The 16409-nt window shown below is 38.4% G+C and overlaps 2 protein-coding genes across 5 annotated transcripts in view; one reads left to right on the forward strand and one right to left on the reverse strand.

Moving 5' to 3' along the window:
• USP50 (ubiquitin specific peptidase 50) overlaps positions 1-12908 on the forward strand; it is a 33728-nt gene extending 20820 nt beyond the window's left edge. For 2 of the 3 annotated variants that reach the window (XM_065940104.1, XM_065940103.1), the window contains 3 exons: positions 165-307; positions 1807-1939; positions 5840-6611. In XM_065940104.1, the coding sequence (XP_065796176.1) occupies positions 165-307; positions 1807-1939; positions 5840-6259 (696 nt within the window). In that variant the 3' untranslated portion in view covers positions 6260-6611. Of the gene's footprint in view, positions 1-164; positions 308-1806; positions 1940-5839; positions 6612-11807 lie in introns of those variants that run through there. The other variant, XM_065940105.1, reaches the window with a different exon arrangement.
• A 125-nt stretch (positions 12909-13033) lies between these two features.
• Positions 13034-16409, reverse strand: part of USP8 (ubiquitin specific peptidase 8) — a 45954-nt gene continuing 42578 nt past the window's right edge. For both annotated transcript variants that reach the window (XM_065940101.1, XM_065940102.1), the window contains 3 exons: positions 16058-16200; positions 14035-14167; positions 13034-13868 (listed from right to left, as the gene is read on the reverse strand). In XM_065940101.1, coding sequence (XP_065796173.1) covers positions 13683-13868; positions 14035-14167; positions 16058-16200 — 462 coding nt within the window. In that variant the 3' untranslated portion in view covers positions 13034-13682. The remainder of the gene's footprint in view (positions 13869-14034; positions 14168-16057; positions 16201-16409) is intronic.

The raw sequence follows: 16409 nt of genomic DNA on the forward strand, positions 1-16409 counted from the left end.
GATTCTATCCAGGCTGCATCTTGTGGTGCTGGCATCTCTTGGACTTGACTTTGAGAAAAGCACCGGGGATTATGTTTCTGCAGCTCTTTCAGAGTTCTAATACAGACAGGAGCCCAGATTGCGATGGATCCAGTTTGGTCATCAAATGCTTTTTTACAAAATAGGACTGTCTCCAGTGTTTTTTTCAACAAGACACATTGACCTGGAACAACCAGATTCACTGTTCCTTTTGTGAAACCAAGCAAGAAACAGCTGTGAGGGCCACCATTTCCAAAGCGCCAAAAACAATTGTCTTTCACCTAAAAAGGTATGGATTTTAACATTTTGTGAGCAGATTATTGGAACAGTTTTAACATGTAACTCACATACCATGCAATTTCACCTATTTAAGTGTTCAATTAGATGGTGTTGGGTATATTAATTTTTTAAAATCTGTGGTAAAATATACATAATAAAATTTGCCATTTTGGCCATTTTAAGTGTACAATTTCACTGGCAGTCATTACAATTCACAATGTTGTATATCAGTCAGTATTTCAAAACTTTTTCGTCACCCTCTACAGAAACTCTGGAACCGTTAACCACCGCTCATTCCTCTTCCTTTTAGCCTCTGGTAACCTCCAGTCTGCTTTCTCTGTCTGTAAATTTGCCTATTCTGATACTTAAGTATAACATAAGTATAGTCACACATTTGTCTTTTTTGCTGACCTGTTTCACTTAGCATAATGTTTCTAAGGTCAGATATCCTTGTAGTGATGTGTACCAGAATTTCATTCCTTTTTACAGCTGTGTAATACTCCATCATGTTTTCTTTATCTTTTTAACTATTGATAGACATTTTGGAACTCACTTTGAGTGCTTTTTAAAAATAGATTCCCTGGCTCCACCCTTGGAGATTCTAATCCCATAAGTCTGACGTGGAATCTGAGCATCACTATTTTAATTTTTAATCTCCATCCCGGCTCAGTTTTTATTTTTAAAAGTTTCATGTATACAGAAACGTTGAAAAAGTATATAATGAGTATCCATATACCCTAAAATCTTCACTAGTTGGTGCCACCTTTTTACATTTCCCCTTGATATTCCTTTAGGTTTTGCAAACAAGATTCTTTACTTTCTGGCACAAGAATATCTTAGGCTCATCCAGTAATTTCCCTCCTCTAGACCTAAATCAGCCATTTTTCCAAAATGAACATAATGTATTTTTTAAAAAGCTCTTGGGGTGATTCTGATATGACCTCAGATTTGCTGATCTATGTAACACCTAGAAAATGTGACAAGATTTTCACAAAGTTTTATCTTATTAAAGATGTGTTAAAACCTCAGAGCTGGAAAACAGGACACTGCCAAGACAATGTGTGCGGAAATCAAGATAAGAAAAGGCTGAGTCAGCTTGGTTAGGGTGAACAGCATCTGCTGGAGGGAAGGCTTCAGGAAGCCCCCAGTGTGATTTCTACTCCTCCAGTGCTGATCCTGGCCTTAATTCCATTCTTTTCCTCCTGCTAGATTGACTCTAATCCTTCTCATTCCTTGACTCAGGCCCTTGGCCCACTCCAGCCTCAGTTTTGGCAAGGGTTGTGGATGCGAAGATTCTAAATATATGTAGATGAGACAAAGTAATTTTTGTAAAGGTCAGCACCAAATAATCTTTCCAAGAAATTAATTTTAACTATGAACTTGTGAAAGTATGTGGATGTCTACGGCCATACCACCCTGAACGCACCTGATCTCGTTTGAAAGTATGTGGACTTCATTCATGAGTGGTTTACAAATTCACTATCTCACACATTTATTTTATCTCTCCAGGTTTGACATTCTGGGTACAATGAAAAGGAAACTGAGGACAAATATTCACTACCCGCTCACTAACTTGGACCTTACTCCTTACATTTGTCCAATTTTTCGGAAACATCCTAAATATAACCTCTGTGCAGTGGTGGTGAGTAAAATGCTGAAACTATATAAAGTAACACAGGTTTAAAGAAAACTGTAGAATTATTTGCTTGAATGACTACTCCTATCTCACCCTGACTTCTCCTGTACTGTTCTTTTAAAAACAAAATAGCCTGGAAACTGCCTGCTTTGACCTTGAACAGTAGGGCAATGAAAGAATACAATGTCCTCTACGCTTCCTCCTTACCGTCCCACTACTCCATGGCTATTTCAGATCTAGGGACATTTGTGAGCTGTGCTCTGGGCAGTGGGCAGCACAAGTTGTTTCCAGTAGCTTTATGTTGAATAATCATGAGCCCCTCTATGGTGAAAGCCCCCCAAACATAATCACTACCTGTGAGCATCAGTCCTGAAGAAACTCTGGGGATTCCATTGGCTCTGAATCAACTGTCATCATTGAGGATTCCCTTAAGGAAAGAAATCATGGAGTATAATTCAGACCAGACCTTCTACAACTTCCCAGAGCATCAACCCACCCCAAGCATGAGGCCATCTCTGGGTTTCTGTTCTGGATCACAGTGTTATCGTCTTCAGAACATTCAGGTTTCACTTGAACTTGGAGGTCTAATTGTGTCCAGTGTCAGATGGGCAAGGCTCCCACTCGATCCCAGTGTGATTCACCAGAGTCCTCTGGTGGGCTGAAGTCGTAATTTGCTATTAAGCTTATTGAATTAATATAAAATATTGTTTCAACTGATCTTTCTCTTTAACTAATCTCTCAACTGAGAACCATACTTCAAACATAAAAAAGTTCCTTCTTTACTTTATCCTTTTTATGTTAATCCTTGACATTCTTCTTCTAATTTATCCTGCCCTTTAATATGGTTTTCCTTCTCTAACTTGCCAATTTGGAAATCTAGAGTGACATCTTCTTCTCTATCATAATAGACTCTAATGTGACTTCCAAAATGAAAATAGGAATTGCCCCACCTCTGTATTTTACTGTTTTAACTTCTCATTGTAACTTCAAATAAAAAATTCAAAAGGAGAATTTATAAAAACTTGTATGATAATTATCTGCAGTATGAAAAGGTACATGTTTATATTAAAAGAGTCACCCAAGCTTCCTATAAATTCTTAATCCTTTGTTTAAATTATTAGTTAATTGAAGGTTAAAAATTGATTTTGAAAGAAATATACCTAGAATTTACTGAAAATTGGTGATTGATCAGAAACAAGAACTAAACATCTTAGAAACTGTGATGTATGGTCCTGGGAAAAGGCCATCCAGAACTCTGCTACGCAAGGTGTTATTCCCCAGGAAATACCTGATAGAAATAAGAAAGATCAGGCTTCACCCCACACTTACTGACTGGAAACTTGCATTTTAGCAAGATCCCCGTGTGATTGGAATGCATACTGCAGTTTGAGAAGTATTCAACCCTGGCCCAAAAAGGAAGGATTGCCTCCACACCATCCTTAACAGATATTTATCCAGCTTCCGAATAAACCCTTAAAGAGCTCTCTGCTTTACAAGGAAGGCTCTTTATCTGCCAGATTTGTTTGATTTTACAAACATATAGTGCTTGCTATGTACCAGATAATGTTCCAAGCACTTTATAAATAATCAATCATTTAATTCATATGTAGCCCTGTGAGGCGTGGGCACTATTATCATCTCCATCTTACAGAATGGGAAACAGGAACAGAGGTTAAATAATCTGCTCCAATCTAGTGCCTACAAGGGGCAGAGCCAGGGTCTGAAGCCAGGCAGGCTGTCCTGCTCTCACTACTATGTTATGCTGCCTCTGACTGTTAACTTGTCTCTCTACATTGGGCCCAAACTCTTTGGGCTTCCTAGGTGGTGCAGTGCTAAAGAGTTCACGTGCCAGCGCAGGAGACGCAAGAGGGGTGGGTTTGATCCCTAGAGAAAGAAATGGCGACCCACTCCAGTATTCTTGCCTGGAAAATGCCATGGACAGAGGAGTCTGGTGGGGTACAGTCCATAGGGTCGCAAGAGTTGGACACAACTGAACACAGCACAGCTAACACCTATGTGACTTTTTGGTTAACAACTGCTTGTACGTATGTGTTAGCCAAGCAGAACTCATTCTTATTTCTTATATGTGGTGGTGTTGTTCAGCCACTCAGCTGTGTCTGACTCTTTGCAACCCCATGGACTGCAGCACACCAGGCTTCCCTGTCCTTCTTTTATCTTACATGTCTTATATGTGACAATCCTTCAAATATTTGAAAATAGTGATCATACACTAACAGTATTTACCCCCTTCAGCCCTCTCCAAATGATTGGTTTTTAGAAAAACTTTAAAATTATGAAATATTTCAGGCAAAGAAAACACAATATGTACACACACAGATGTTAAGACTAGAATATTGTAGGAAAAAATCAAGCCTCTGTGTGTCTTTAACAACTCCACTTTGCTCCCTTCTCAGTTGTAACCACGGTCCTGAATTTGGAAGGAATTACTTCCATGCAGGGCTTCCCAGATGGTGCTAGTGGTAAGAACCTGCCAGCCAACACAGGTGTAAGAGACATGGATTCAATTCCTGGGTTGGGAAGGTCCCCTGGAGAAGGGTATGACAACCCACTCCAGTATTTTTGCCTACAGAATCCCATGGACAGAGGAGCCTGGCGAGCTACAGTCCATAGGGTCGCAAAGAGTCAGACACGACTGAGTGACTTAGCACAGCACAGCACATTCCCATGCATTCTTTCATACTTTTGTCACACATGCATGTGTGATATAGTCTGTTTTGCATGTTTTATAAATCTAGTATAATTAACTTACATACCCTTCTATAACTTTTTCCTCAGCTTTATTTTTGTGATATTAATCCATATTGATAGATTAGCTTTAGTGCATACATTTTACCTGCTTTTAGTAATTCTTTGTATCCAGGTTGTTTCTAATATTTTGCTCTCACAACTTTGTATAATGCATTGGCATGTGCTAACACATGAAACTTTATTCTTCCAGATCACATTTTGAAGATTACTGACCTGAATCTCTCCTTTATTAACATAGCAAACAACATTCATTTTCTACTTAATTTTTTTTTGCTAAAATTGTTTTCACATTTTTAATATCTATTTTTACAATCAAGAAACTAACCTGTAACTTTCTTTCTCATACTGTCCTTTTCTGTTTTTGTTTTAGGGATCAGCCTGTTTCTAGCCTCATAAAATAAGTTTGCCATTCTTTTCTATTCTCTGGCACAGTCTGTATAAGATAAAATTAACTCGTTTCTTGAAAGTAAATCAGCTAGTGTATACACACATCCCCTCCTTCTCAGGGCTCCCTTCTACCACCACCCCATCACCCATCTGGGTTATCACAGAGCACCAAGCTGAACTCCCAGTGCTATGCAGCAACTTCCCACTAGCTATCTATTTTATACATGGTAGTGTATATATGTCAATCCTAATCTCCGCTTTGTCCCACCCTCCCCTCCCTATGTCCACAAGTCTGTTTTCTAAAAATGGAAACCATGAATGCAAAACTCAGTAAAATTGCAAAAAGGTAACCTGCCAGTGTATCCAGAATATGGTTCAAGTAGAATATTACCAGTACCCTAACTGCCTGTGTGGCCCCTTCTAGTCCAGACCACTGGCTGCTGACAGGTTTTGCCAGTTCTTCTGCTTTACAGAAATGAAATCCTACTGTGTGGATTCTTTTGTGTCTGACTTCTTTCACTCAGAATTATGCAACATTCATTCATATTATTGCATGTATTGTGGCTTACTCATTTTCATTGGTGTATAATATTCCATTGTGTGAAAATACCATAGCTTGCTCTACCCAAAGATCATGAAGACACTTCTCTGTTTTAACTTATAAAAGCTTTGCTTTATTTTAACATGGTTTTAAGAATATTTAAAATCCTTTTTTTTGTTGTTTTTTTGCATTTTCAAATTTATTGGCAGAAAATTGTTTCCAAGTGGCTCAGCAATAAAGAAGATTCTGCCTGCAATTCAGGGGGCTTGCAGGAGATTCTCTCCCTGTGTCAGGAAGATCTCTTGGAGAAGGAAATGGCAATTCCTCCAGTATTCTTGTCTAGGAAATCCCATGGACACAGGAGCCTGGTGGGCTGTAGTTCATGGGGTTGCAAAAGGTTGGACACGACTGAGGGACTAAACAACACAATTGAGTTCTCACTTCTCCCTTTGTTTATCCTTAACACTGTGGTTTATCTGTTTTGTTATCTGAAAGAACCAGCTTATGGTTTTGTTGATTATTTGTGTTCTATTTCATTGACTTCTAAGGTCTTTATTTCCCATCTTCAGCTTCCTTTGATTTCCATCAAATTGTTATTTAGAGGTGCATTTCAAAAATTCCAAACATAATTTTATATAGTTGTATTTCTAATGTCTAACTTAACTGCATTTTTATCAGAAAATATGCTCCAGTATTATCCATTCATAGTATAGGTTGATACTTGCTTTTTGTACTAGCTTTATGTGTGTGAAAAGAATTTTTAAATTAGGTTCAGAGTTCCATATGTTCATTAAATAAAATTTGTTGTGTTGTTCAAGTATATATTCTTATCTGCTTTAACAAAGTTAATAACTGAAAGATATATATATCAATTTTTTGTCTTTTCTTTAACTTTTGGCTGGGTCTTCACTGCTACTTGCAGGCTTTCCCTAGTTGCAGCCAGCAGGAGCTACTCTGTAGTTGTGGTGCGCCGGCTTCTCCTTGTGGTTATTTGTCTTGTTTAGAGCACAGGCCCTAGGGTGCATGGGTTTCAGTGGTTGCAGCACACAGACTTAAGTAGTTCTTGATTCACTGGCTCTGGTATAGTTGCAGTGCACAGGCTCTGGAGCATGCGGGCTTCAGTAGTTTCGGCATTCATTCTCAGTAGTTGTGGCACATGGGCTTATTAGTTGCTCCACAGGCATGTGGAATTTTCCTAGACCAGGGATCAAACCCACATCCCCTGCACTGGCAGGTGGATTCTTAACCACTGGACCACCAGGGAAGTCCTCAGGCTGCTCTATGTATCACTTTTCCACTTGTACTCAATTTTATTTGTGTAGAACATACTTCAGTGGACTTTACCTCAAGTCTGCTATCCCGAAGTCTAAGTCTCTGACTGAAAAAAATCTTTAGTTTACTTTGATTCTTGAATGCTTTAACTAGAGAGCAAATTCTGGATGTAGTTATTTTTTTATTGTTTTAAAACTATTATTTCAGGTTTATATGGCTGCCATGGAGTTCTGCCATCATATTCTTCTTTTGTGGATAACCCTTTTTTCCTGTTGCCTTTAAAACTTTGTGTTTGTTGTCTTGCAGTATTATTTTTATTTATCCTTGGTTCACCATATTTTCTAAATTTTGAAGCTTCATGTCTTTCCTTAATCATTTCTAGTCATTGTCACTGTCAATAGTGCCTTGTTCCTGTGCTCTATTCTCTAGCACGTCTGCTAGGTATACACTGAATGTTCTCTTTCAACTTCGTGCCACTACTACATTCAGGGGAATTTCCTCAGTTTCATCTGTATAATGTATTCATTCTCTCTTCAATTCTATGTACTATGAACACTTGAAATTTTTAATTTCAAGTATTTATCATTTCTGTAAGTTCTTTCTAAGTTTCCAAAGTTTGTTTCCTGTTCTTAAATGTTTGTATACTTTCTCTATAGTCTCTATTACCTAAAGTGCTTGGAGTTTAATCTCATTTATTGCCTTCTCTTACTCATGGTGAGTGGTTTTCTTGTGTGTTCTGTAATATTGAATTGTGAATATTCACTGTACCAGTGAAGCATCACTGGCTTTTTTTCCCCTTAATGTGTGGTTATCCTGTGCAGCCTGAATTAAGGTCATCAATCTAGAAGGTAATTCTCTTTTCTTTTGCCAAGCAACCCCAAAATAATTCTCATCCTCACATTAAATTCACAGGATTCTGACACACGCAGGTATTAACAGTTTAAATTTGAATCCCCCAAAGAAGCCAGGTCTGTGGTAACAAATTTCTAGGAATTTCTTTGTACCCAGAGGCCTAAGCTAAGCTAAACACTGGAGGATAGATCCCCCCCCCCCCACCCCGTCATTTATTTAGCTGTGTCAGGTCTTAGTTGCAGCATGCCTTGCAGGATCTTTTGTTGCAGCAACGGGCTTCTCTGTAGTTGTGGTGCACGGACTCTAGAACTCAGGCTCAGTAGTTGCAGCCTTTGGGCTTGGTTGGCCTCCAGTATGTAGGATCCTAGTTCCCCCACCAGGGATCTAACTTGCATCCTCTGCATTACAAGGTGGATTTTTAACCACTGGACCACCAGGGAAGTCCCATTTGTTCTGTTATTGAGGGTTAATCTCTTTTAAGAGGTTGTGGCTATGTGTGTGAATTTCATTCCAATGCCTCACCTTGCAGGGACTTAAGACTTTACCTCCAACCCTAGTGCCTTTAAAACCCAAGCATAGTGGTTCTAGAGTCCAGAAACTGCCTTTACTCCCAGACAGTCACAGGATCAACCATATATCACACTCATCTTTTATTTCCTCTATACCTGGCCCCTTGAGATTACTTTCACTATACTATCTTTAAAGTTAGCCATATATTTCAATGGGTATTTATCGTGTTTCATTCAGCGTTCCTTACAGTTTCATACTAAGGCTTTCAGGCTAGCTGTTTGCCAAAAATACTGGGAACAGAAGTCAAGAATGATGCTTCACCTGCTACTGTTATGTTCATTTTTTTGTTTGTTACAGCAAGCCATCAAAACTGGTAATAGCAGAAATTAATGAAACTGAGAATAGGAAAACAGGAGAAAAATCAGCAAAACATAAGTTGTCTCTTCAAAAAATTTTTCCAATAAAATATAAAATTTTAATAAATCCAACAAGATTAAAAAAAAAAAAACTGAACATATTCTACCCATGATCTATCTAGTCACTTTAGAACATTACTCATCATCTGTATCCATACCAGACATTTTGTTTTTCTCAACCGAATTACATCACAGTATTATGAACATTTTAAGTATTTATCCTACTTATTTGGCTGTGCTGGGTCTTAATTGTGACCTGGGGATCTTCAATCTTTGTTGGAGCATGTGGGATCTAGTTCCCTGACCAGGGATTGAACCTGACACCCCTGTATTGGGAGCACAGTGTCTTAAGCACTAGACCACCAGGAAGTCTCTGGGCACGATTTTATAAATAAGGAAATTTAAGTGTATCAGCTTAAGGTCACATGGCCAACATCAGGACCAGAGCCTGAATCTTTTAAATGTTAGCTTTGGGATATTTCTCTAATGTGTAACGGGAGATGTGAGGAAGATGAAGGTTAAAGGGGACACTTAAAAAGTACCTCCTATGTGCTTGCACTACCAGAGAAATAGTAGTTGTATATAAGACAAGGTGGTGTTACCTAGTCTTAAAAAATAGGGCAGTTAAAGCTCAGAAAGGTCCAACTAATAAAATAATATTAAAAAAAAAAAAAAAAAAAAAAAGCTCAGAAAGGTTAAACAATTTCCTTAAGGTCACTGTGTAGTATTAAAGCTGAATTCATAGTCAGAATTGACTAGAAAAATCCGTTTTCCTCCACCTACCCGAGGAATCAGCAAACTTATTCTGTAAAAAGCTAGACAATAAATATTTTATGCTTTGCAGGCCATGTATCTAGTCGCTATTCAGCTTTACTGTTGTAGTGTGAAAGCAGCCACTTATAAACAAGTGAGCATGGCTGTATTCCCATAAAACTATTTAAGGATGTTGAAAAACTTGAATTTCATAACTTTCATGTCACAAAATAGTTGGTTTTTTTTTTTTTACCTTTTTTCAACCATGTAAAAATATAAAATGCATTCTTAATTCATGAGCCATACAGAAACAGGCAGTGGGCTGGCTCCGACCCATGGCCAGATATGGTTTGTTGACTCCTGCTGTATGCATTACTACTTCTGAGAAATGAGGTTCTCCAATGCCTTTGTTTCAAACATTCCTCTACTGGGATTGGAAAGATGAATGGAACAGGTTCTTCTTTGGGCCTTGGATGACTGAGGGAGCTGTTGCTATGCACCTCCCTCAAATTGTGTGGTCACAATATGCAGTCCTTTTATGTCTTGTTGCCATGTTAAATGTCTTTTTTCACGTCTAATGCCTGTCTTCAAAATTACACTATAAACTCATTTAGGAGAGATTATTATTTTAAAATTTCCTTTGATGTTTAATAAATAGTCTGTGTATGGTAGGTGCTCTTGACTCTAGGTATCTCTTGGAGTAACAGGCAAGTCTTGACTCCCAAGAGATACCTGGAACCTGGCTACAGGACTGGAAAAGGTCAGCTTTCATTGCAGTCCCAAAGAAAGGCAATGCCAAAGAATGTTCAAACTACTGCACAATTACACTCACCTCACATGCTAGCAAAGTAATGCTCAAAATTCTCCAAGCCAGGCTTCAACAGTATGTGAACCATGAATTTCCACATGTTCAAGCTGGATTTAGAAAAGGCAGAGGAACCAAAGATCAAATTGCCAACATCCCCTGGATCATTGAAAAGCACAAGAGTTCCAGAAAAACATTTACTTCTGCTTTATTGACTACGCCAAATCCTTTGACTGTGTGGATCACAACAAACTGTGGAAAATTCTTCAAGAGATGGGAATACCAGACCACCTGACCTACCTCCTGAGAAATCTGTATGCAAGTCAAGAAGCAACAGTTAGAACTGGACATGGAAAAACAGACTGGTTCCAAATCGGGAAAAGAGTATATCAAGGCTGTATATTATCACCCTGCTTACTTAACTTATATGCAGGGTACATCATATGAAATGCTGGGCTGTATAAAGCACAAGCTGAAATCAAGATTGTTGGGAGAAATATCAATAACCACAGGTATGCAGTTAACACCACCCTCATGACAGAAAGTGAAGAACTAAAGAGCCTCTTCAAAGTGAAAGAGGAGAGTGAAAAAATTGGCTTAAAGGTCAACGTTCAGAAAACTTAAGATCATGGCATCCGGTCCCATCACTTCATGGCAAGTAGATGGGGAAACAATGGAAACAGACTTTATTTTTGGGGGCTCCAAAATCACTGCAGATGGTGACTGCAGCCATGAAATTAAAAGACATTTGCTCCTTGGAAGAAAAGTTATGACCAACCTAGACAGCATATTAAAAAGCCAGAGACATTACTTTGCCAACAAAGGTTCATCTAGTCAAAATATGGTTTTTCCAGTGGTCATGTATGGATGTGAGAGTTGGACTATAAAGAAAGCCGAGTGTCAAAGAACTGATGCTTTTGAACTGTGGTGTTGGAGAAGACTCTTGAGAGTCCCTTCGACTACAAGGAGATCCAACCAGTCCATCCTAAAGGAAATCAGTCCTGAATAGTCATTGGAAGGACTGATGTTGAAGCTGAAACTCCAGTACTTTGGTCACCTGATGCAAAGAACTAACTGATTTGAAAAGACCCTGATGCTGGGAAAGATTGAAGGCAGGAGGAGAAGGGGGAAGACAGAGGATGAGATGGTTGGATGGCATCACCAACTCAATGGACATGAGTTTGAATAAGCTCTAGGAGCTGGTGATGGACAGGGAAGCCTGACGTGCTGCAGTCCACAGGGTCGCAAAGAGTCAGACATGACTGAGCAACTGAACTGAACTGATGGTAGGTGCTCAGTATTAACTGATAAATACTAGCTGCTGTCAAATACTATCCTGTTTCATAACATATTCTATTAAATAGCCAATGAACATAATGTATAACCATTTCAGTGACATGAAAAATAGAGCAGTCAGGCTATATATGTATGATTTGACTTAAAATTGTCATTTCCTTTTAATCCAGTATAAGGACAATTATTAAAAATATTTTGTGGCCCTACATTTTTGGCTGTAACAGTTAAGTATTTTAATGTAAACACTAAGTCTGACGTTCCTCTTTCCCCCAGAACCATTTTGGTGATCTGGATGGTGGCCACTACACTGCTTTCTGCAAGAACTCAGTGACCCAGGCCTGGTACAGCTTTGATGACACACGAGTCAGTGAGATTCCAGATACTTCAGTCCAAACTGCTGCAGCATATCTCCTGTTCTACAGCTGTCAGCCCTTTTCTATACCTAGACAAAAATGCAAGAGCTAAGAAAATGGTGTTTCCTGAAAATTGCAAAACTAGCAGTGAGAACCTGGTACTTAAGTTTTGCTTTGTCATTAAAACTCTTGCAACTTACTTGCATTCACTGACATTTTTAAATGTTTCTGGCATATTATGCAACCTTTTACATGGTAAGTCTATAACAAACATGGGTCCCAGCCCATTGAAAAAGGCAGCAAAAAAATGATGCAGTACTAACAGATGGGGACCTTTATAGCACTCAAACTATGTACTATGTGCATATTTCAAAATGCAGTGTTTAGTAATGTGTATTTTTATTATAGGTTATCTCATAATTAGATATATCCAACAAATTATTTTCCAAAGATACTTCATGGAGTTAAACCAAAATAACTTTTGTTCAAGTGGCTCTGTGATTTGAAAATATTAACTGCTCTGATAATTTAGCCAAGAAGCTATGTCACTCAGACTAATTGCAGAACATGAAAAGTCGTCCATTTCACAATTCAAAACCGATTCTTTCATCTTCTTCCTGGGAATCCACTAATGGTGACATCTTTCAGGAGCACCTTTAGAATCTTATTTTTATATGGAGTGTTTATATTGACTTTACCTGTAACAACCGAGTCCCTGAGGTAAATGATAAATTCTATGCTCCTCTATCCCTTTTAATACATCAGTTTGTAAAGATGTGGTTTATAATTCTGTTCACTTTGCAGTCATCTTTTTACCTTAATCCTAAGAACTCTACTACTCTTGATAGAGTAAGTCTGCCTGGGTGTTAAGGTTTTATATCCTACTTTGACTTTCAATTCTTGAGAGAATCATGAGTTCTATATGCAGTTCATGGTCAAGGTGAAGGAAGAGTGAAATCAAGTGATACAACAGAGTAAGTGTACTAAATTTTAAGTCACTGTATTGGGATAAAGGTGTGTAAAAATTATAATTCTGCTGTCCTGTTTAACAATATAAAATTAAAGACAGAACACTTACAGGGTTTTTAATTCTTTTTCTCATTAAGATTTTAATGTAGGTGTAAATTAAAATTCTCGTTTAAAAAATTAAAGAAAAGTTTCCATTTATTTTTTTAGAATAAAGATTTAGTGCACAAATACAGCCCAAAGCCAACAAAAAATAGCTTTGCCCTGTCATATCCCTAAGAAAGCACTGCAGTTACTCAGAATAGGCCAAAAGGAGGGGGGAGAAAGCAATCCTCTGAGTTCTAGGCTTCACAAAAGGACCACATATTATACTATGTACATTGATTTGATGTGCAAGTGTGCAATAAATATATACACATACATTCCTATCTGCTTTACATCATTCTAGAGTATTCATTAGATCAAGCTGGGATTTAGAAATGTGAAAAGGCCATAACAGTGAATAGGAAAATAAAGAATACAATGATTTTTAGAACAGCAGAATAATAATGCTTAGCTAGTTAATTATTTTAACTTTGGAGCAAACTAAAAAACTTGTTTTGAAATAAATGGTACCTGTAAGGAATGCTTACTGCAATACTTGTTAAATATTCTTGGTCAGTTTTTTGATAATAGCGCTGACCAGAAGTATATGGTATAGTAACACAGCTCTCATTGTCCTACAAGTCCTTTAAATGGTCAGCAATGCCTATCCAGAATCTTTATAAGCAATTCAAGAGTTGTGTTGCTCAGCCTGTTAAAAGGTAACTAGCTTAAAACCTACTTTTCCTTATGTGGCTACATCAGTTATTCGTGGTCCCAGTGACGTATAAAAGAGGATATAAGCTGCTGAAGATTTCACTGAAGAAATGGAAATATCAGAAACCTCGTGATCGTCAAATTTAAACCACCGCTGTCTTGCTGCATTTTTACAATAGGCAGTGTAGTGGCCACCATCCAGCCCACCGTAGTGATTCTGTGCAAAACAAGATAGAAAATCAATTCAAATTGAATTATTTAAAATATGTCAATAATTTCAGAGCTTTAATGTTATTCCTACTTTCCTGTGAGGTAAGGAACAACCTGAAATTTGTTTTATTTAGTTTGCTTTGAAAGAAAAAGTAGTTCAATGAGATACTTACTGAAACAGAAAACAAGTTGTATTTCTTCAGATTGTTCTTTGGGCCAATAACATACTGCGACAAGTCAAGATTTTCTAATGGAAAGTCCACAGACGTCTGTAATTTTTGCTTCCACCTGCCATCATAGGAAAAACTGCAGAGCAAAACATTACAGCAGTTATACTGACAGACCAGACATCAGAATGAACCCCAATTCATTCATTAACAATCCAGAGTTTTAGACAGTTTTTATGTTTAGACATAAAATCTATTTCAAACACACACTTAGAATTTTAATAGTGGAGGGACCTGTCTAAAAATACTTGGTTTCATTTCTGTTTTACAAATGAAATTGAGGCACACAAATGTCTTGCCCCAGGTAAAAAGAGTGATAGAGGCAGAGCCACACCTTGGTGCCTTAATCCCTAGACCAGCTAGAGCCATTAGATGAGTCTTTGACAAAGCTAAGAAGTTACTAACACCCCTATTTATAATGCTAATCACCACAAAGTACCGAGAAATAACAGGAGAGAGTGGCTCCAGTCCACTCTGGTTTGAAATCCAACCAGTCCATCCTAAAGGAGATCATTCCTGGGTGTTCATTGGATGGGCTGATGTTGAAGCTGAAACTCCAGTCCTTTGGCCACCTGATGTGAAGAGCTGACTCACTGGAAAAGACCCTGATGCTGGGAAGGATTGGGGACAGGAGGGTCGGGGATGACAGAGGATGAGATGGCTGGATGGCATTGTTGAATCGATGGACATGAGTTTGGGTAAACTCCGGGAGTTGGTGATGGACAGGGAGGCCTGGCATGCTGCGGTTCATGGGGTCGCAAAGAGTCGGACATGACTTAGCAACTGAACTGAACTTGAAAAAACTAGAGCCAGAAACTGCATGCACACAGCCTAGTGACTGAAATAATGGCATTCCATTATCCTAACACATACTGCTTCTTTAAACACCAAAATACTGGTTGGTGTAATATGGTTATTTCAATATTATTTTTTAAAGAGTGAACTCTGAACCATTTATACTTTAAGATATTCTCCAAGAATAATACACAGCACTAAAAATCTTAACAAATGTGTAATCATTTGTAGAATGTTTATCTATACCTTTGCAATCTGCAACAAGCAGAAAAGGATAACTAATGTTATAAGTTTTTGTAGAAAATCTACATAAGAAATCTGAATATATCAGTGTTGAAATTAACATAAATAACTGGCTAAGAATCTCCAATAATTTGAAAATAATTTTGTTTCACCGATTTGTGAAAGATTTTTATTTTATATTGGAACATCATTGATTAACAATGTTGTGTTAGTTTTAGGTGTACAGCAGAGTGACTCAGTTTACTTGTATCTATTGTTTTTCAAATTCTTTTCCCATTTAGGTTATCACAGAATACTGAACAGTGTTCCCTCTGCTATACAGTAGGTTGGTTATCTGTTTGAAACACAGCAGTGTGAATGTGTCAATCCCAAACTCCCAATCTATCCTTTCCTCCCCAGTTTCAGTGATTTTTAAAGACAAGAGTTACATGAAAAAGTAGTGCTGTCATTTTGCCCTGTTATTGCAAACACTAAAGTGAACTAGAGCCCCTTCATTTCTGCCTAATTTCCCTGCTGCTGCTGCTGCTGCTGCTAAGTCGCTTCAGTCGTGTCCGACTCTGTACGATCCTATAGACGGCAGCCCACCAGGCTCCCCCATCCCTGGGATTCTCCAGGCAAGAACACCGGAGTGCGTTGCCATTTCCTTCTCCAATGCATGAAAGTGAAAGGGAAGTCGCTCAGTTGTGTCTGACTCTTAGCGACCCCATGGACTGCAGCCTACCAGGCTCCTCCGTCCATGGGATTTTCCAGGCAGAAGTACTGGAGTGGGGTGTCACTGCCTTCTCCGCTAATTTCCCTAGAAGTACCCTAACCTGATAATCTTTCTTTGTTATACATCCTAATCAGACAGCACAATAAAGTTTAGAGTAAAATACATAGAAATCTTTCCTCTAAAAAGTACTAAACAGGTAGAAAAATGTGTCCCTTTTACCGTTTCAGATGCACTAAAAGCACAGGTGGCAGCTTCCAGATTTCTATCTTTTTTAGGGAATCCCGACGAGCTCTGCAATGACTGCAGTAAAACCTGTTGTTATCTGTGAGTTTTTCTTCTTTGGAAAATAACCTAAGGCAATCCTGGAGGCAAAAATAAGTAGTAGATACTTGTTAACTTATTTTTTTATTACTGAGCATCTATTCAGTAAGTTACTTTGTCAGGCATGATGAATAAACTATTTACAAAGCAGCTCCTGCCTTCCCACCCCCACCCCCACCCCCCAACTCCAGAGTTAGGATCTGCTGAGGAAGCAGAAGGGAGGAGGTGATAGGGACAAAGTGTGGAGGGT

Source organism: Muntiacus reevesi, chromosome 7 (genome assembly GCF_963930625.1).
Source record: "Muntiacus reevesi chromosome 7, mMunRee1.1, whole genome shotgun sequence".
Classification (NCBI taxonomy): domain Eukaryota; kingdom Metazoa; phylum Chordata; class Mammalia; order Artiodactyla; family Cervidae; genus Muntiacus; species Muntiacus reevesi.